Below are 20,405 nucleotides of genomic sequence, written 5' to 3' on the forward strand. Positions count from 1 at the left end.
ACGACAGAACACATGAGGGGGAACACTAAACTCGCCGGAGCCGACCTAATCACCGGCGGGTTGCAGCTGTTCCAGGTGGCCCTGAGGACAGTAAATGACACCGTTTACTTTTTCCGGTAACCACATTGAAGATCCAGCACAGGCGCGCCATAACTCCAAACAACACACCACCGCCGACAACAATTCCGCCGGAGCAGAACCAGACGACGTCGTCGGGATCTTCGCTTACGCTGTTTAAATCGATTAAATCACACACCATTTAAAACCTACAAATAAAATCAAATCTTTTTAACACCCAGAAATGAATTCATGGTTCTTGGTCGTGAAAATCAAATCTTTGTAACACCCTGAAATGATTTCGACCTTGAACCGCTGGCAACCAGTATTTAGTGGTGAATCTGGGTTTCGGGTTTTGATCTAGTAATTTGGGGGTTTAGAGCTAGCTTCGAGGAAATTACGTTTTGATCTAGGAATTTGGTAAGTGCTTACTTGAATGTTCTTTATATGGGTTTTGATATAGGAATTTAGGTTACTGATTCAAACTTTAGAGAGAGAGAGAGAGTAGAAAGAGATAGAAAGAGAGAGAGAGAGCAAGCTGGAAGTGGAAACATATATGATTGTTTTTATTTTTTATAATTTAAATAAATTGGGGTAGAAAGACATAAATGCCCTCATGTGCAAGGCATGTGTCAAACTTAACTGAAAATTTTAACCTGGTTAATGCTAAAGGACCTATGGTGTAATGGTTTTTTTTAAAAAAAAAAACTGTGGCTATAATTATTAAAGTTAAAGGTTATCCATTGCAATCAGATACAAACATAAAGGACGAAAAGTGTAATTTTTCCTACAATTTATTTTGCTTGATCAAGTAGTAAGCACACTGGTCAAACTTACATTCCTGAAAAAGAAGTAAAGAACCCAAACCAAAACCCTAATCTCACCATCACATCCACCTTCTTCAAAGCTCATCTAAAAGGTAACTGATCTTCACTTTCATCTCGATTAGCTTTTACACAACTTCCTCCACCGTTTGCTAACCTAATCGCTCTTCACACTTTTCCTCGATTTTGCTAACCAAAACGTTCTGCTTCAACCAGTTTTAAACCTATCCTTTTCAAAATTGCATGTTCGATCCTACTGTTAACTCGAGTTTCGGCATAATTTCAGGTGAAATTGTGTATTGGATGCAAGCTAGGGCTAATTTTTAGTAATGGAGGATGAGAAAGATGTGTTTTATGTTGTAAGGAAAGGGGACATTGTTGGTGTGTACAAAAATTTCAGTGATTTTCAGCCTCTGGTAAGATAGATATTATGAGTTTATTCGCTTAAGGGTATTTTAGTCAATTCATGTTTTTATTTAAATTTAAATGTTTAATAAAAATAAAAGTGTGAACATCATCAGATCTAGAATCAATGGTTACTTCAGCATGAACATCATCACTCCCAGTGTGCCAGCCTAATTCCATAAAATATCCAAAAACAAATCACCAAATTAAACATAAAATCAAAAAAAAAAACATCAACAAACCACAATCAAACTTACATGAACGTTCACATCAACAACACGATAGAACACATGAGGGGGAACACTAAACTCGCCGGAGCCGACCTAATCACCGGCGGGTTGCAGCTGTTCCAGGTGGCCCTGAGGACAGTAAACGACACCGTTTACTTTTTCCGGTAACCACATTGAAGATCCAGCACAGGCGCGCCATAACTCCAAACAACACACCACCGCCGACAACAATTCCGCCGGAGCAGAACTAGACGACGTCGTCGGAATCTTCGCTTACGCTGTTTAAATCGATTAAATCACACACCATTTAAAACCTACAAATAAAATCAAATCTTTTTAACACCCAGAAATGAATTCATGGTTCTTGGTCGTGAAAATCAAATCTTTGTAACACCCTGAAATGATTTCGACCTTGAACCGCTGGCAACCAGTATTTAGTGGTGAATCTGGGTTTCGGGTTTTGATCTAGTAATTTGGGGGTTTAGAGCTAGCTTCGTTGAAATTACGTTTTGATCTAGGAATTTGGTAAGTGCTTACTTGAATGTTCTTTATATGGGTTTTGATATAGGAATTTAGGTTACTGATTCAAACTTTAGAGAGAGAGACAGAGTAGAAAGAGATAGAAAGAGAGAGAGAGAGCAAGCTGGAAGTGGAAACATATATGATTGTTTTTATTTTTTATAATTTAAATAAATTGGGGTAGAAAGACATAAATGCCCTCATGTGCAAGGCATGTGTCAAACTTAACTGAAAATTTTAACCTGGTTAATGCTAAAGGACCTATGATGTAATGGTTTTTTTTTAAAAAAAAAACTGTGGCTATAATTATTAAAGTTAAAGGTTATCCATTGCAATCAGATACAAACATAAAGGACGAAAAGTGTAATTTTTCCTACAATTTATTTTGCTTGATCAAGTAGTAAGCACACTGGTCAAACTTACATTCCTGAAAAAGAAGTAAAGAACCCAAACCAAAACCCTAATCTCACCATCACATCCACCTTCTTCAAAGCTCATCTAAAAGGTAACTGATCTTCACTTTCATCTCGATTAGCTTTTACACAACTTCCTCCACCGTTTGCTAACCTAATCGCTCTTCACACTTTTCCTCGATTTTTCTAACCAAAACGTTCTGCTTCAACCAGTTTTAAACCTATCCTTTTCAAAATTGCATGTTCGATCCTACTGTTAACTCGAGTTTCGGCATAATTTCAGGTGAAATTGTGTATTGGATGCAAGCTAGGGCTAATTTTTAGTAATGGAGGATGAGAAAGATGTGTTTTATGTTGTAAGGAAAGGGGACATTGTTGGTGTGTACAAAAATTTCAGTGATTTTCAGCCTCTGGTAAGATAGATATTATGAGTTTATTCACTTAAGGGTATTTTAGTCAATTCATGTTTTTATTTAAATTTAAATGTTTAATAAAAATAAAAGTGTGAACATCATCAGATCTACAATCAATGGTTACTTCAGCATGAACATCATCACTCCCAGTGTGCCAGCCTAATTCCATAAAATATCCAAAAACAAATCACCAAATTAAACATAAAATCAAAAAAAAAAACATCAACAAACAACAATCAAACTTACATGAACGTTCACATCAACAACACGACAGAACACATGAGGGGGAACACTAAACTCGCCGGAGCCGACCTAATCACCGGCGGGTTGCATCTGTTCCAGGTGGCCCTGAGGACAGTAAACGACACCGTTTACTTTTTCCGGTAACCACATTGAAGATCCAGCACAGGCGCGCCATAACTCCAAACAACACATCACCGCCGACAACAATTCCGCCGGAGCAGAACCAGACGACGTCGTCGGAATCTTCGCTTACGCTGTTTAAATCGATTAAATCACACACCATTTAAAACCTACAAATAAAATCAAATCTTTTTAACACCCAGAAATGAATTCATGGTTCTTGGTCGTGAAAATCAAATCTTTGTAACACCCTGAAATGATTTCGACCTTGAACCGCTGGCAACCAGTATTTAGTGGTGAATCTGGGTTTCGGGTTTTGATCTAGTAATTTGGGGGTTTAGAGCTAGCTTCGAGGAAATTACGTTTTGATCTAGGAATTTGGTAAGTGCTTACTTGAATGTTCTTTATATGGGTTTTGATATAGGAATTTAGGTTACTGATTCAAACTTTAGAAAGAGAGAGAGAGTAGAAAGAAATAGAAAGAGAGAGAGAGAGAGCAAGCTGGAAGTGGAAACATATATGATTGTTTTTATTTTTTATAATTTAAATAAATTGGGGTAGAAAGACATAAATGCCCTCATGTGCAAGGCATGTGTCAAACTTAACTGAAAATTTTAACCTGGTTAATGCTAAAGGACCTATGGTGTAATGGTTTTTTTTAAAAAAAAAACTGTGGCTATAATTATTAAAGTTAAAGGTTATCCATTGCAATCAGATACAAACATAAAGGACGAAAAATGTACTTTTTCCTACAATTTATTTTGCTTGATCAAGTAGTAAGCACACTGGTCAAACTTACATTCCTGAAAAAGAAGTAAAGAACCCAAACCAAAACCCTAATCTCACCATCACATCCACCTTCTTCAAAGCTCATCTAAAAGGTAACTGATCTTCACTTTCATCTCGATTAGCTTTTACACAACTTCCTCCACCGTTTGCTAACCTAATCGCTCTTCACACTTTTCCTCGATTTTGCTAACCAAAACGTTCTGCTTCAACCAGTTTTAAACCTTACCTTTTCAAAATTGCATGTTCGATCCTACTGTTAACTCGAGTTTTGGCATAATTTCAGGTGAAATTGTGTATTGGATGCAAGCTAGGGCTAATTTTTAGTAATGGAGGATGAGAAAGATGTGTTTTATGTTGTAAGGAAAGGGGACATTGTTGGTGTGTACAAAAATTTCAGTGATTTTCAGCCTCTGGTAAGATAGATATTATGAAATCTACATTAGATGTTATTTGTTTTGATGTTATGTGACTGATTGCTATCACTGTCTTTTATTTGTTTTGTAGTTTATTTTCTTTGTTTGTTATGAAAGGTGTATTAATTTGTGTGTCAAATATACTACTTTTGGTGTGCAAAAGATAGAAACTATACCGGTTGTCCTAGCGGATTGAATAACTGAACATGTTTTATTTGTTTGTGATACAATGAATGTTGGTTAAAATAAGTGCGAGGCGTTTAGGTCCTAAAAGTGCGTTGCACGAATGCTAGGTGTTGCTCTATGTAGAACTAAATAAGCTTTATTTACAACTAGAAGTTGCGTCTCTCTCGTTTGTTTACATATTAACACGTATTAACCTTTTTATCAAGTAAATGTTTTAACGCCCCGCTTGCGGTATGCGCATATAATGTATATATGTGTGGGTGCTCAGGGGGCAAAAGTGAAAGTGCACTAATTTTAACGTTATTTTACTAATTTCGTGAAAATAACGTTAAAAGAGGGGGATGGTTAATCATGCATCATGTGGTGGCGCTGATAGCCGAAAGACAAGTGGGTACATGCACTAATTGGCAGTTGTCTCAATTGCTGAGCGTTATGTGCCTTATGTCCAAGGCTTGATGCAAAACTACTATCGAGCCGGGGGTCTCACTGGAAGCAGCCTCTCTATTCCTACGGGGTAGAGGTAAGGCTGTCTACATCTTACCCTCCTCAGACCCTACCTTATCTTTGCTATTGGTGGGATTTACTGAGTATGATGATGATCAAGTAAATGTTTTATAATATCTTAATCACTTTGGTTGTTTTTACATATTGTATTATCACCCTCCTAAAGACCCCAATCTTGACCGATTTTGGCCCGTGTGTATATGAGGCACCGCCTCAAGCCCCTGATGTGTTTTCACGAGTGCATATATATCACTACCGACCACTTGTTTTGTAGTTTCTTTTGGTTTGCACTTGATTTGTTATATAAAAATTATAACTTGTATGTCAAATATAGTACTTTTGATGTGCAAAAGATAGAAACTATACTGGCTTTCATTGGAAAGTTTGAACAGTATCCTACTATTCTATTTGTTTGCAATACAATGAATCTTGGTTAAAAACAAGATGTTTAGGTCTCAAAAGCTGTGAGACGCCCCCCTTGCGAGGTGTTGCTCTATGTACAACTAAACAAGCTATATTTACAACCAGAAGTTGCATCTCTCTCGTCTGTTTTACACATCAACCTTTTTATCAAGTAAACATTTCATAATTTTTCATCACTTTGGTTGTTTTTACATGTCACCCTCCCAAAGACCTTAAATTTGACCAATTTTGACCCATAAGTACATGAGACACTGCCTCAAGCCCCTGATGTGTTTTCCAGAGCGCTGAGCGCCTCACGCTTCTTTTAAAACCTAGCAATGAATAGCAATAAACCACAGTTTGGCTTTCAGATGCAGAAGAAATTGTTTACGTAATACCATTACTAGTACATTTGTTTCCCTTTGGCTGTGTTGCAGTTGGTTTTCAAACCATGTATGCCTATCAAGATATTTATTGTCTTTATAATTTATGAATCTTTCTGTATTTGCAATGTGTATACTATATACGTTCCTCAAGTTAATTATTGTATTTGCAGTTCTCAAACTCTATGCGCCACTTATTTTAGTTATCTTTTATTATTTATAGCTATATGGACCCAATGTTGCTGTGTTCAAAGGCTACCGATTACCCAAGGCTGCTGAGGAATATCTTGCCACACACGGGCTGAACAACGCAATATATTCTATTGGCGCCTCGGATGTACAAAGTCAACTTTTCGGTCAACTTGTTCCGTGTCCTTTTCAGGTTTGACTATTTCAATTCATTTAGTACTTCCTTATTGTCATAGCATGCTCATTTATTTAACGCGTTTCCAGCTATACATGTGTGGTAACAAGTAACAACCTTGGTTTTAAAATGCACGCATAATGCGTGATGCGCCCGATGCCTCATGAGAGCGCATCGCAACAGCTGATGCGATGCGTTTACGTGATGCGAGAATATTGCGCGCATTTCGCATAATGCGTTCATCGCATAATGCGCTCTGATGCATGCAACATTGTTTCTTATGCTTTTTTTCCAGATTTTATGAACTGTGTTTGGTTTTTTCCATAATTAACATCTTAGTATGCTTGATTTGAACCAAAAAACACAACTCTTATCTTCTGATTACGTCAGTTGTTTTACTTTAAGTATGTTTTTATAAGTTTTTATGTATAAATAATTTTTAACTACTTTTTATAAAGAACGCATCACATACATGATGCGCTCGCATCGCGCATCACGCATCAGATTTTTGGACTAAACGCACCGGAGCGCATCACGCAATTTAAAACCAAGGTAACAACAATCATTATATGACATTGAATGGTTTTGATATTGTTTCAGCAACCATCTTCCGTGAACGGTAAAGCTGGAACTAGAAATGCCGCTGATAACTGGATAAAGGTAACACGTTACTTACAGTTGTATTGTTTTGCATTTCTTTATCACCGCAACTTAAAGTTGTAATTTTGTTATTTTTATGTGTTTTTTTCTACAGAAAAAAGCTGGATCGACTTCTACTCCAGAAGGTTCTCAGAGGAAGCTACCGGAACTTGAAAGCTTTATGGAGACTCTGCCAGTTTCCGCTTATGGTGTGAGGTTTTAAATCATTTAACTTTACAGTAATTAGCGTGTCTCACCGAATTGGTTTCGCTAAGACTCTGTGTAGTGGTTTTAAGTTTTACGTCGTTGTTAAAGTGCCACATCGTTGCCATGTAGGCAGTGGGCCTTTAACTAAACCACCCTTTAACTTAGGGATGAGATCAGGACAGTACCCGTACTCGTACCGGTACTGAAAATACCGGTACCGGATTTGAACAAAACTGGGTACCAAATACCGTACCGAATATATTGGTACGGTACGGGTACGGGTATTTCAATACGGTACCCGCTTTGGTACCACTTTGTTTTTATTTTATTTTTTGAGCGCTCATACCCATACGGGTACTAAATAGGTAAAATTGGCACGAACCAATACAATACAATACAATACCAAATAGGTAAAATCGGTACGAGTACCAATACGATACGGGTACCAAATAGATAAAATTGATACGAGTACCATAATATGAAATAAAACATAATATAAACAAAAAACTTTTAAAGTTTTATATATAATTCGGTACCAGTACCGATTACCGAAATCAATAAAATTGGGTACTGCTACATGTACCGAATACCTAAAATCAGTACGGGTACGGGTATGGGTATATGGTAAAAAAGCTCATCAGTTTAACTACACGTCATTAATATCTAAGTAATTATTTTGTCTCGGTCAATGATACATTTGTGTTTTTGTTCGTCTGCTACACCAATTAATATGTTAACCATTTTCAGTGCTCATGTATTCTCGAATTTGATGGTGCATCAAAAGGAAACCCTGGACCGTCTGGTGCTGGGGCCGTGTTGCGTGCAATAGATGGAAGTTTGGTATACACTTAAACACCACACCCTCCTTGTATAATAATAGTAATAATTATGCGTTTTTGGCAGTATTTAGGTGTCTGAATTTGAAATTTTGTAGGTTTATCGTTTGCGTGAAGGTTTGGGCGTTGCAACAAACAATGTTGCCGAATATCGGGCAGCCATTTTAGGATTGAGATATGCCCTTGAGAGAGGATTTAGGCATATTAGGGTGCAAGGGGACTCCAAACTCGTTTGTATGCAGGTACACTTTTCTCGTTATGCGTGCCAAACTGCCAATATTTGTTAAGATCTAAAATTGGGGATATTGGTGCATTGTAGAGTCTAAAGGGTTTCTGTCGTCTTTTCAGACCATCTATGTAGAGTAGGAAAACATAGAAAATAGGGGTGTGCACGGTTCGGTTTGGTTTGGTTTTATGGTAAAACGTGGTTGCAAAAGTCGCTAGGCGCTCCCTAGTCGGTCGACTAGGGAGTTAAGAGTACTCGGTTTAGGCGGAGAGTATATGGGGAGTACTCGGACATGTCAAATTATAAAGAAATTAATTTTCGGAAATTAAAGATGTGTCAAATAATATAAATTTACTAATATTTATAACAAAATACGTGAAGTTGCTATTCATTCTTTAATATGACATGCATAGAAATTATGTTTTATTTTATTTTAAGTCAAACTCGGCCCGAGTTGACTTACAAGATCCGATTTTGGCCGATGTTGACCGCGTTTCATCGATTCCGAGTGATTAGGCGGAGTTGAAGAAAGTCGCCTCGGCAACCAACCTTGTAGCGACTACTCGGGGAGTACTCGGCCTTAGAGACCTTGTTTTACAACCACTAAAACCAAAACCGTAACCGAAATGTTCGGTTTTTGCCTTTTGGTTATTGAAAACTGTCCGGTTTCGGTTTTTTCGGTTTTAGCAATGGTTCGGTTTTTCAGTTTTTGGAACAAATTACGTAAGATTCAAAATTAAAAAGTATAATCCAAGATTTAAGAATCTTTTCTTAGATGTTACATCTTATTTTTATGTTTCTACAAAGTTTTTTTAAGACATTTTTTTAAATACTTTGAAATCGTTTAATCTTTATGTTAAATTTTGTTATTTCTTATAGGCAATGAATAAATCATTTTAAAGATAAACAAACATGCTAATGTTTTTATTATAAATACTTAACATTCAAGAATAAAGCTAATAATTCCTAAATCAATATATAACAATATATAACAAACATAAAAAATGACTTTTTAGTTATTTGGTTCGGGTTTTTTCCGGTTTTTTTGTGCAGTTCAGTTCAGTTCAGTTAAATCAAACTAGTAAATAAATACGATATTGCAAGATTTCTTTTTGGCAAATCTTGTAATTAAATCAACTATTTGCCCACATCAATCGTTTCTAAGAGCCGATGTCCTAAAACATGTGTAAAACAGGTAAACGGTTTGTGGAAAACCAAAACTGAGAACATGACGAGCTTGTGCAAAGTAGCAAAGGAGCTGAAACATAAGTTTGCATCTTTCCAGATTTGTCACGTAGAAAGGGTATGCGTTCGTACTTTGTACTTCAGTTGTTTATATAGAACCTCGGCAACTTACAAATGAAACCTCGTCTAACGATCTTTTATTATGATATTTGAAAGGAGTTCAACACTGAAGCTGATGCTCAAGCAAATATGGCAATACATCTCCAGGGTAAGAATGAGATACAAATATTGTTTATGGGTTTTTTTATGAAGAGTTAATTACTGTTTTCGTCCCTGTGGTTTGTCAAAAATCACTATTTCAGTCCATTAGTTTAAAAATTGCGATTTCAGTCCCTGTGGTTTCAATTTCATAACCATTTCAGTCCCTGTGGTTTCACTTTCATAACCATTTCAGTCCCTGTGGTTTCACTTTCGTAACCATTTCAATCCATTTATTCTGTTAGTACAGGGACTAAAATGGTTACGAGGTGGACTGAAATTGTTACGAAAGTGAAACCACAGGGACTGAAATCGCAATTTTTAAACTAATGGACTGAAATAGTGATTTTTGACAAACCACAGGGACGAAAACAGTAATTAACTCTTTTATGAAAAAATTGTGAATATTTTTTTGTACAGTTGGCGAGGTTCAGGAAGAAGTGGAGAGGAGATAATTTAACGGCTTTGTAAGGATCGATCTGCCACCATTTTGTGTAGCGTGAGAATGTATTTGTGCAGATTGATCATTGTACCCGTAACTTGTAGGTAAATATGCAGGACTATGTTGTGTTAATTTAGAACATGACCCTTTTTAAACCTGAAGGTTACTTTATGAAGTAGGTCACGTTTTGAGCGGTTACTATAACGGCTTCTTGAGATCGTCTTAAATCGATTGCTTTATATAAATGTGAAGATATCTTTCTATGTAACAATCTTATTTACTTTTGAAAATGCATAAAATATAAGAAAAAATGTATTTAAAATTGATTATATGCTATTAATATAAGAGTAAACTGCAATTTTACCCCCTAGGGTTTAAGCCAATTGATTATATGTTATTTGAAATTTGGATGATATTAAGAATAACATACTGTAAAGGAGCAGTTAATTCACGTGGCAGATGTGGGTTTATAGTGAATTTGGGTTTTGAGGGTTTTAGTTGGGTTTTTGGAGGAATTTGGGGTTGTTTGTTTGTGAATGCTTATTGTAAGGATGGACAGTGGTGGTTGATGGTGGTGGCAGTGGTGGTTGATGGTGGTGGCAGTGGTGGTTGATGGTGGTGGTGGAGGGCTTATGAGAGAGGGGGTAATATTGCAGAGTAGAACAAACCATATGAAAGGGTAACATAGTCATTTCACATTCTATTTAACAGATCTGTTAACTTATTTGACGGAAGGGGGTAAAATTGCGACAGAACATCAACTTTGGGGGGGCAAATTGCAATTATTTCCATGGAGGGGGTCAGAGTGCCAATTGGCTTACATCCCAAGGGTAAAATTGCAGTTTACTCTTAATATAATCAAGTAATATAGATTTGGATAGTGGTGATTGTTGAAACCAACCAAACCAAAAAGTAGGCCGGTATAAGTGGTCTGAGATTCATATGGTTTGGGTGCATGGCTTGTTTGGACATTTTGGCAATGGTATGGAAGTTGTAAATTGTTGAAACCAGCCAAACCGAAAAGATTGGCCGGTATGGTTGGTTTGAGAATCATATTATTTGGTGCATGGTTTGTTTAGACATTTTGCTTTAGGCTTGCCAATCAAGTGGTGGTGGTGGTGGTGTTGGTGTTGGTGGAGTGGTAAGGGAGAGACTTGGTGTTTTAAGGGACCCCAGTTCGATTCCTGACCTCCCCATTATTTTCTACGGCACCTGGTGATGATGGGAGACTAGGCGAAAAGGTGGAGATCGCTAGTTCGATCCTTGAACTGAGCAGGTTTTACGTCATCGCACTGTCGTGCCTTCGGGCGAGTGTTCACGGACTTCGGCCCTGGGCGAGGGTTTTTCCCGGTTCGGAGGCGAGTGTATCCCGATGTGGTGAAGTAGCCCATTTGGAGGATTCGTTGGCCGTTCAAAAACAAAATTGCTTTACGCTTTGGGACGGACTTGAAACCCATTGTTTATTTTAAAAGTTTAGGTGCAAACTAGCAACTTTATTTAAAAAGGAATATTGGATTTTAATAATCTCAACTATTCGATGTTGGTCGTCACCAGTCCCAACTTCAAAAATAACCATTGGCAGTCCCAACTATTAACATATTGGTCTCCAATGGACCTTGACAAACAGAACTATAATGCCGTTAGTCTCCGGTCGTCGGAAAAACGTATTTGGCTAGAAAACTCATTTTTGGCCGGAAAACTCAATATTTTCGTATCAAACCTCTTTGTAACTTTATTACGGATCTTTAGGAACCTTTTTCTAGTAAAAGTCTCAATTAATGAAGTCGTCGGAAAACTCCTTTTTTCACCGGAAAACTCCTTTTTTCACTGGAAAACTTCGTTTGGCTGGAAAACTCAACTTTTTGGCCGAAAAACTTAGCATCTTCGTCCTAAACCTCTTTGTAACCTTAGATCGTACCTTTAGAAACCTTTTTCTGGCCAAAAACGGTTTTCCGGCGACCGGAGACTAACGGCGTTAGGGTTCTGTTAATCAGGGTCCATTGGTAACCAATATGTCAATAGTTGGGACTGCCAGTGGTTATTTTTGAAGTTGGAACTGTTGGCGGTCAACAGCGAATAGTTGAGATTATTCAAATCCAATATTCTATTTAAGAATAACGACTAAAGTACACGAATGGTCTATGTGGTCTTCACTTTGTAACATATTTAGTTCCAACTTTTATTAAAAGTAAATTGATTGTCTCTGTGGTTTGCCCTTTGTAACACATTTGATCCCTAAGCTTGATCTGTTAAAACATTTAAATTTGTTAACTGGGGACTAAATGTACTACAAAGTGTAAACCACAGGGATTATTCGTGTACTTATAAAAGGCTATGGATCAAATCAAAATTTTTGGTTGATGGTTAATCACATATTCACATGAACTATGAGTGTTCTTTACTCAAAAATAATGCCTAACTAAAACTATTAACACCACCCGTAGTGGTGGGTTTCTTTGACGTTTTTCCCAAAAAAAACGCCCAACGACGCTCGGCAACCGTCCCTGGGGCGTTTTTTCCTTTTTTTTTTTTTTGAAAAAAATTGGTGGAGCGTGCTTTTTTAAACGCCTTGAACTTTATCATTGGCCAATAGCATTTTTTTTTTGGTTTTTTATTTTTTATTTAATTCTATTAGAATATCTAATCATTGCAAGATTCAAGCTCCTCTACACCCCTTTTACATAATGCGCGACAATACTCACATGTTAACTGGACCGCCATATGACGCAAAATATCCAGGGTTCTTCCCCCTCCCAACATTGAAATAATTGATCCGTGAACACCTTGTTTGTAGCAATATCAACCAGATGGTTATTTGCTGATGATGGCATGGCACATGCTTACCTCTATTAAAGTGGTGCATGTTAAGTTTCACAAAGCAAGCAAATGAGCAATAGGTAAATTTTTGTAGCAAATGTTAAATTGGCAATAGGTAGGGTCGTAAACGAATCGAACGAACACGAACGGTGTCATGTTTGTGTTCGTTCGTTAAGAAAATACAGATGTTTGTGAACTATTCGCGAACACATGTCAAACAGAAGTTTATGTTCATGTTTGTTTGTTAAAGAATTTTAGTTGTTCGCAAACAGCTCGTAAACACTGGTCACGAACGCAAATGAACACTAAACTTGAAATTAAAAAAAAAAACACCATTAACCTTAAACATCCGACACAAGTAGTCAAATACAACCACTAAGTGATAAATCAAGAATTCAAGACACAAGAAGTCTACTACAAGCACCATACGATAAATCAAGTTTAGCTAACTTAAGACATAACTATCTAAAAATGTCTTTAGTGTCCAAGTTTAGATAAGGGTTTACGTTTTACTATTTTTTTTAATACAATTATTAACTAATGTATGGGAGGGAAAGTGAAATATTAAAAAACATTGAAAAAACTTTTAACAAGTTAACATAAACAAAAGAACACGAACGAACGTAAACGAACATATTACCGAACGTGCACGAACGCAGTTGAACGAACAGAATATCTTGTTCATGTTGGTTCATTAACTAAACATAAACAAACTTTCCCCCGAACTGTTCGATGAACATTCGATTCGTTTACAACCATAGAACTAGGTGGTTTACTAAAAACTAACCAATTAAATTAATCTGAATATTGTTGATATACTTAAATACAAAAAATAATTTATTTCGATTGACTATAATAACATGCTTTCAGTATTAAACTTTATATAAATTATCCTCATAAAATTTCTCTAAATTATCCGCACATTTTTCTACTTGGCAACTTCTGAATGGGTAAATGTTGAACCAGTAACTAGTAATTGTTTAGAGGCAAATGTCTGATCAATTCAGATAAGAGGTCTTAACCATCTAGACTCAGTATAATGTTTAACCGCAATTAAGTGTGAACCAGTAAGAGCTCTGAACAACTAAACAAACAGCCTATGAGTGTCCAACTAAAATTTCTTGACGTAGTACCATACGCATAAAAACTTGTACCCTGAATAACAAGCTTGTTCATTTGACGATAACGCTAGTGTTGTGTGGGGATAGGGTGATGATATAAGTTTCACTCTGAAACAACCCAGATTCACCATCGACTCAATCTTGTAGCCACAACAACAATGTCGACTGTTTCTGCATCTTCTTCCATCTCATGTTACTCAATTTTCAAACCCCACAAAAACCCCAACACCCGCTTATCATTTTCTCTACCCATTCCACTTCAATCGTCCCATCCTTGCATTAGCATTAGCATTAGCATTCCCAATTCTTATCCTAATTCACCTGTTGTGCTCCAAACAAGATTCTCCAATTTGAACAAGATAAGGTCTTCTGTAGCCGAAGAAGAAACAGTTGTAGTTCCTGAACAACAAGAAGAACAGAGCAGTGGTAATCAAGGGGATGTTGAGGCCACTGTTACTGTTCCTGTTTCCCGTTCTGATGTCCTCACCATGTTCTTTCAGGTAGTTTTTAACAAGAAAAATAGCATTTTTTTCAGTGGGTGTATGTTTTTTGATTGATATATGAATGCACACCAAGTGTTTGATGTTATGCCAAAGAGAACATGCGTACTAATATTTTAATTCTACTTTGTTGTGTACTGAAACATAATGTCAGTTGAGCATATGGTGGATTGCAAATCCGGCATAAAGATAAATTAGTTACAGGTTTCATGAACAATTCGACGAGAAGTTGGTTTATTTAACAAACGAAAGAACATGAACAATCTTTTTTGTTCATTTAGTTAAACGAAGGAATATGAACAAATGTCTGGTTCGTTCATTTATGCTCGTTTACGTTCATTTATGCCAATTTATGTTCGTTTGTTTACGTTCATTTATGCTTGTTAGTTTATGTTCGTTTGTTTACGTTCATTTATACATTCATTTAAAATATTTAGGCTTATCGCAATTTAGTTTAGTTTTATGAAATGAAAAATATCACCTCTTACATTAAAGTCTACTTTTATACGATCCACAAACGAACATAAATGAACACGAACACATTCATTTTCTTAATGAACAACAACATTCCGTTTGTTTAATTGTTCGTGTTCGATCATTTGTTTGGTTAAAGTTAACAAACAAACACGAACACGCCTTGTTCGTGCTCATTCATTTGTTTAGAAGCCTACATATTTCTTTCAACATAATGTAGAAAGATGAGTTAGACATCTGTGACACCAATTCAAGATTTTGGTTTCATATCTTCCCCCCAACGCAATTTGCGTTTTACCTAGTCCCATTGGTTAGCAGGGTATTGGTGGGGTCCCGTGATTTCTCTGGACACAGGTTCTCATAGTTACCAAAAAGAAAAAAAAAAGATTTTGCTTTCATAACAGTATTTACATAAAGGGTAAAGTTCTTGTACAAATAATCTTAACATACTAAACATACAAATTGAAGGAAAACTAAAAAAGACAAGGTGGCATTTTTGTAATTATCAATAACTATCAAAGTTACTCTACAAAAATACCTAAAAAAACCTAACCCCTCTTCCCCCCCCCCCCCCCCCCAACCCCCCCAAGCTAAAATGCTAAAAACTAAACCCCCAAAAAACCTAAAAAATCTAAAAAAAAACACACACAAATTATTTTATTTTATTTTTTTAACATTTTTTATTAAAAAAGCGCTACTTTTAGTAGCAGCAAAAAAAAAAATTTTTTTTTTTGTTTGCTAACGAAATGTAGCGATTTTTTAATAAATTTTTTTTTTTTTGTGTTTTTTAGGTGTTTTTGGTTGAGTTCACATTTGTATAGTAATTTTGATAGTTGGTGGTAATTACAAAAATGCCACCTTGTCTTTTTGAGTTTTCCTTCAATTTGTATGTTTAGTATGTTAAGATTATTTGTATTTGATCTTTTGCCTTTACATATAATAATCTTGTCTGTGTTATCCAATTTGATTCATCACAACAAATGATCTTTCATCTTTTTTGTATATGAAGGCTGAGGGAACAATGAGTGAAGGGGCCATTCCTTCTGTAACAAGTGCTCTAGAGGTAAACATAACCTATCTCCAACCTTAATCTGTATTGAACACGGAAAACGATTCGTGTACGTTGTACATGTGTAAATAAATGGTGTGTCAAATTTGGTGGCGTACAAATCATCTCTCGTTTGACACACGATGGATAAATTTCATATCTTGATGCCAATATGACAATATGTTACATAGAGCAATCGTTTCATATGTGTTATACTAGTTACATTAGCATATGGTGATGAATAGTGACTATTTTGTTGTCTTTTAGGGGCTGTTTGTTTACCTCTTAATGAAGCTCTTAATGGTTCAGACCTCTTACTGATTCAGCACTTAATGGTTCAGACTGTTTGTTTCGCGAGCAGATGTCTGAATGGTTCAGACATTTACCTCTGAATGGTTAAGTTTTATACTGAGTCTGAATGGTTAAGACCTCTAATCTGAATTGCTCAGACTATTTCCTCTGAACGGTTAAGCATTATACTGCCTCTTAATGGTTCAGACCTCTTACTGGTTCAACACTTAATTGTTCAGACCTCTTACTGATTCAGCACTTAACCATTCAGAAGTTGTCAAACAGCCCCTTAGTCTATTTTGTTTTTTAGTGTAAACTTTCATTTGGAGCCCTTGAACTTTAATTATTCTAATTTTTTTTTACCATTTTACTTTTCTACCCCTAAACTTTAATAAAGTTAGCATACAACCCCTAAATTTCAATAAAGTTGTCAGTATAAATTCGATTTCGTCAACATTTTACTTCACGTGAGTCACTTGGTGTTAGAAATTAGTGTTTTTGTTTTAGTTTTATTTATCTTAAATGCCGCTAGTTTTGCCAGTTTTGGGAACTACATCTGTTTGCAACCTGAATTATGCAAATGCGCATATTTTTTTTTCTTTCAGGAGACGGAGGGAATCTCAAACCTAAGGGTCCAAGTTCTCGAGGGTATTGCAAGTGTCGAGGTGAACTGATTTTTTGTATTATATCCTTGAACGATTCCAGTACTCAGTAGGAAGACATCTTCAAATTTTGAATGCTAAATGACCCGTTTTTGTTTTGTTTTAGTTGAAGAAGAAAACAACCGTGCAGGCTACCGGAGTGGCTTCTAATCTGGTTGAGATCATACAAAATTCCGGATTCAAGTTACAAGCACTGAATTTGAGCTTTGATGAAGATGCCAACTAAATACACAATCCCCTTTGTTCATTTCTTTATAATCGTGAACCAAGAGCATCTACGTCCTTGTAGTTAAGGCATCTCGAAATTTCTTGAACATGTTTTTCATTCGTGTTTTGCTGTCTGTCTTCCCAAGTCATAGATATATGGAACATATGTAGAGTTAACATTTGACCCACAATGTCCCAGTTTTAATGTTGTATTTTGCTAGTTGATAATGGGTGTCCCGCAGAACAATATAGATGTATATTGATTTTGTACCGACTTAACCGTCAGAGGGTGGTCTTGGTCTTGTGGCCACAACCTTTGGACCCTTTCTAACATGTTATCTCCGAATTATAGCTCCGTTTCAGGCTCGGGTAAGGCTAGATTCGGTATTGTATTACGAAATATACAAATTACAACAAACACCACCAAGCTTAAAGTACTTGCACCTGCAAGCAGCCAATAATATTTGTCAAGCCTTGCTTCACTCACATCGTCCTCCCTTTCCCATGTTCGGAGCTCGTAAAGCATTCAACCAAATACACCATTAACGCGCTCAAAAAGCTCCCGACGCCCAAACACACTTGAATAAAGAGCTATCCCCGTCGTCCTCATCTCCTCCGGCACTGCACTGTAAAAAAACTCCTGCATTCCAACGACTGTGAAAATATCCGAAACACCCAACAATATGTACTGCGGCAACAGCCAGAAAATGGTAATGGCCTCTGGTTCCGATTCCAGCCTTTTTGTTTCAACGATGGCTGCGAATATCATAGCGATGACGGAAAGGAACATTCCTGTGGAGATTCTTCTTTTAGAAAGAGCGGTTTATCTTCGAGCCTAAAACACAACAGTACAATCGTAGGGTATGTTTGGCATGAAGCTTTTAGGAGCTTCTAGCTTTAAGCTTTTAAGAAAACCTCCTACTCAATAAAAAGTCTTGTTTGGTTGAAGGAGCTTGAAGCTTTTAGGTAAGGAGCTTGAAGCTTTAGGGTTTTTTTTTTTTTTTTTTTTTTTTTTGTAAAGTGAGCTTATTTTTAGGAGCCTTTGCACACTTCTTATTTTTAGAAGCCTTTGTATTTGATCCTAATCCGCAAATCCTAATATGTTTTTAAATTATATATGTTGAATAATATTATATCATACTCGTTTTGGACGTGCATTTTAAATTAATAAAATTATTAAAAGTAAATTTTAAACATATATAAATCATTATGTATGCAAATTAAACAATTAAACCAAGAATTAGTAATAAATAAGCCAGGCTCGAGCTTTAGACATAAAGCTTGAAAAAAAAAATGAGCTCAAGTTCTTTGGAGTTAAACAAATTAAGCTCAGGCTTGGCTCAACTAGTTTACACCTCCGGTGATGGCTATTACGAACAACAACAGTATTCTTAACAATTAACATAATAACACTTTTTCTAAGTGAAACCAACAACATAATTGCCACTGGCTGGAGGCTGTTTGGTTACTTGAAAGAAGGAAAAAAAAACCCATACCAACCCAAAACAAAAGGTTCATAGTCTCTTTCAGAAAGAGTAAATTGCCATTTTAGTCTCTGAGTTTTGTCCAAATTACCATTTTAGTCCAAATAGTTTTTTTTCTCCTCTGAGTCCCTGACTTTTCCTTTTTCTTGCCATTTTGATCACATTGCCTAACTTAGTCTAAAAACGAGGTTACAATCAGGGGTATTTTTGCATTAAATTATTATGAGGTTTATAAATTATGTTGTAAACTACCCCTGGTTATCACTACACAACAGTTACGCCAAAAATACCCTTGGTTATAACCAGATTTTTAGACTGAGTTAGGCAATGTGATCAAAATGGCAAAAAAATGGAAAAGTCAGGGACCCAGAGGAGGAAAAAAAACTATTTGGACTAAAATAGCAATTTGGACCAAACCTCAGGGACTAAAATGGCAATTTACTCCTTTCAGAAATGATGAAACAACATAAATATATCATACTCTAGTAACAGTGTAATGGAAAATAAATCGATAACCCTTCTCTGCACCCAAAATTTGAAGCTCCGTCCCGATAGTCAGTCAGTCTTTTGACCTATGCTTTCGTTTCTTACTCCTATTTTCGATACACAATTAAAAATAAATTAGATATTTGCCAAACGTCAAACACGAGTATTTGTAAAAGTCAAACTCCGCTATATTTAAAGGAATAAAAGAATAAGAGAGTACTTTTCATGTGATCCTGGATCCCGACAATATTTTAGCTTCCGGTCAATGTGCTTCATATCCGCCGCAATAGGTGTAACAAGATTATTTACCTATGTAATACAATATTATATTCAAGTAAATGTTTCTCGTGTGACATAACCAATGAACAACCATACTTACCATCTGGTCAATAGCGTCTAGATATTTTGTGAGTAAAATAATATGGTTTTCAATGTGTTGCTCCTTCTCATTCATTACAATATATACAGCTCAAACAACAAGACTTTCCTAATCTAAATATGGAAAGGAATAATAATATAATAATTGAGAATACAACAATCAAGCAATACGGTTACTTTGGGCTGAATTTGTGGGATCTTCTAGAATTATGAAGAGAATATTATGCCTTGTTAATTGCCTTGTTAATATACCCCCGCAGTCGAAACGCGAGGTTGTCGAACGTTGAGACTGGCCCGAAAATCTTCGAATAGAACCCGTGGAAGACCTTTGGTGAAAATATCGGCTACTTGATACCGTGAGGGCACGTGGAGGACCCGAACTTGACCGCGAGCAACTTTTTCCCTTACGAAATGGATATCCATTTCGATATGTTTCGTGCGTTGATGTTGCACCGGATTTCCCGAGAGATAAATTGCACTTACATTATCACAGTAGACAAGCGTTGCATGGGAAGGTGGTTTGTGTAGTTCTAACATTAAGTTTCGTAGCCAACACACTTCGGAAACCACATTTGCAACACCGCGGTACTCTGCTTCGGCGCTTGAACGTGACAAAATTGGTTGGCGCTTTGACGACCATGAGATCAAGTTGTCCCCCAAATAGACGCAATATCCGGAGGTTGAGCGGCGAGTGTCGGGACAACCGCCCCAATCCGCGTCTGTGTATGAAATAAGAGAGGAGGAATTTGTAGATGAAATGGTGAGCCCGTAGTTTATGGTGCCGCGGATGTACCGTAGAATCCTTTTTAGAGCATGCATGTGGGACGTGCGTGGTGCGTGCATGTGCATGCACACTTGTTGCACCGCGTAGGTGATATC

General features: G+C 36.6%; 2 protein-coding genes and 1 long non-coding RNA gene across 5 annotated transcripts; 2 read left to right on the plus strand and 1 right to left on the minus strand.

Moving 5' to 3' along the window:
* Positions 1 to 883: 883 nt before the first annotated feature.
* LOC110896136 (ribonuclease H) lies at positions 884 to 10,262 on the plus strand. Of its 2 annotated transcripts, none has more exons than XM_022143582.2 (10): positions 884 to 976; positions 1,168 to 1,297; positions 6,125 to 6,283; positions 6,866 to 6,925; positions 7,020 to 7,115; positions 7,859 to 7,951; positions 8,046 to 8,189; positions 9,369 to 9,476; positions 9,575 to 9,626; positions 10,037 to 10,262. In XM_022143582.2, the coding sequence occupies exons 2-10, from the start codon at positions 1,211 to 1,213 to the stop codon at positions 10,069 to 10,071; spliced, it is 834 nt and encodes a 277-aa protein (XP_021999274.1). In that variant the 5' UTR covers positions 884 to 976; positions 1,168 to 1,210; the 3' UTR covers positions 10,072 to 10,262. The 2 variants fall into 2 exon arrangements, with proteins under 2 accessions (XP_021999274.1, XP_021999273.1); XM_022143581.2 differs by lacking the exons at positions 884 to 976; positions 1,168 to 1,297 and adding exons at positions 4,007 to 4,105; positions 4,297 to 4,426.
* Positions 10,263 to 14,057: 3,795 nt separating this feature from the next.
* Positions 14,058 to 17,406, plus strand: LOC110896137. 2 transcript variants are annotated; one of them, XM_035975302.1, is made up of 5 exons: positions 14,078 to 14,391; positions 14,455 to 14,496; positions 15,980 to 16,033; positions 16,915 to 16,974; positions 17,078 to 17,406. In XM_035975302.1, the coding sequence occupies exons 1-5, from the start codon at positions 14,155 to 14,157 to the stop codon at positions 17,195 to 17,197; spliced, it is 513 nt and encodes a 170-aa protein (XP_035831195.1). In that variant the 5' UTR covers positions 14,078 to 14,154; the 3' UTR covers positions 17,198 to 17,406. The 2 variants fall into 2 exon arrangements, with proteins under 2 accessions (XP_021999275.1, XP_035831195.1); XM_022143583.1 differs by having other exon boundaries at positions 14,058 to 14,496.
* A 1,756-nt stretch (positions 17,407 to 19,162) lies between these two features.
* LOC110896138 lies at positions 19,163 to 19,564 on the minus strand. Its single transcript, XR_002567711.2, has 3 exons — positions 19,528 to 19,564; positions 19,369 to 19,457; positions 19,163 to 19,255 (listed from the first exon to the last, which is right to left on the minus strand). It is a non-coding gene; the product is annotated as an uncharacterized LOC110896138 (long non-coding RNA).
* Between the last annotated feature and the right edge of the window lie 841 nt (positions 19,565 to 20,405).

Source organism: Helianthus annuus, chromosome 7 (assembly GCF_002127325.2).
Source record: "Helianthus annuus cultivar XRQ/B chromosome 7, HanXRQr2.0-SUNRISE, whole genome shotgun sequence".
NCBI lineage: Eukaryota > Viridiplantae > Streptophyta > Magnoliopsida > Asterales > Asteraceae > Helianthus > Helianthus annuus.

Excerpts from the sequence above, each read along its gene's own strand:
- LOC110896136 (XM_022143582.2), top strand. The coding sequence starts at position 1,211 with ATGGAGGATGAGAAAGATGTGTTTTATGTTGTAAGGAAAGGGGACATT. Across the intron at positions 6,284-6,865 it reads TTGTTCCGTGTCCTTTTCAG|CAACCATCTTCCGTGAACGG; the intron begins GTTTGACTATTT and ends ATATTGTTTCAG. Across the intron at positions 7,116-7,858 it reads TGCCAGTTTCCGCTTATGGT|TGCTCATGTATTCTCGAATT; the intron begins GTGAGGTTTTAA and ends AACCATTTTCAG.
- LOC110896137 (XM_022143583.1), top strand. The coding sequence starts at position 14,155 with ATGTCGACTGTTTCTGCATCTTCTTCCATCTCATGTTACTCAATTTTC. Across the intron at positions 14,497-15,979 it reads TCCTCACCATGTTCTTTCAG|GCTGAGGGAACAATGAGTGA; the intron begins GTAGTTTTTAAC and ends TTGTATATGAAG. Across the intron at positions 16,034-16,914 it reads CTGTAACAAGTGCTCTAGAG|GAGACGGAGGGAATCTCAAA; the intron begins GTAAACATAACC and ends TTTTTCTTTCAG.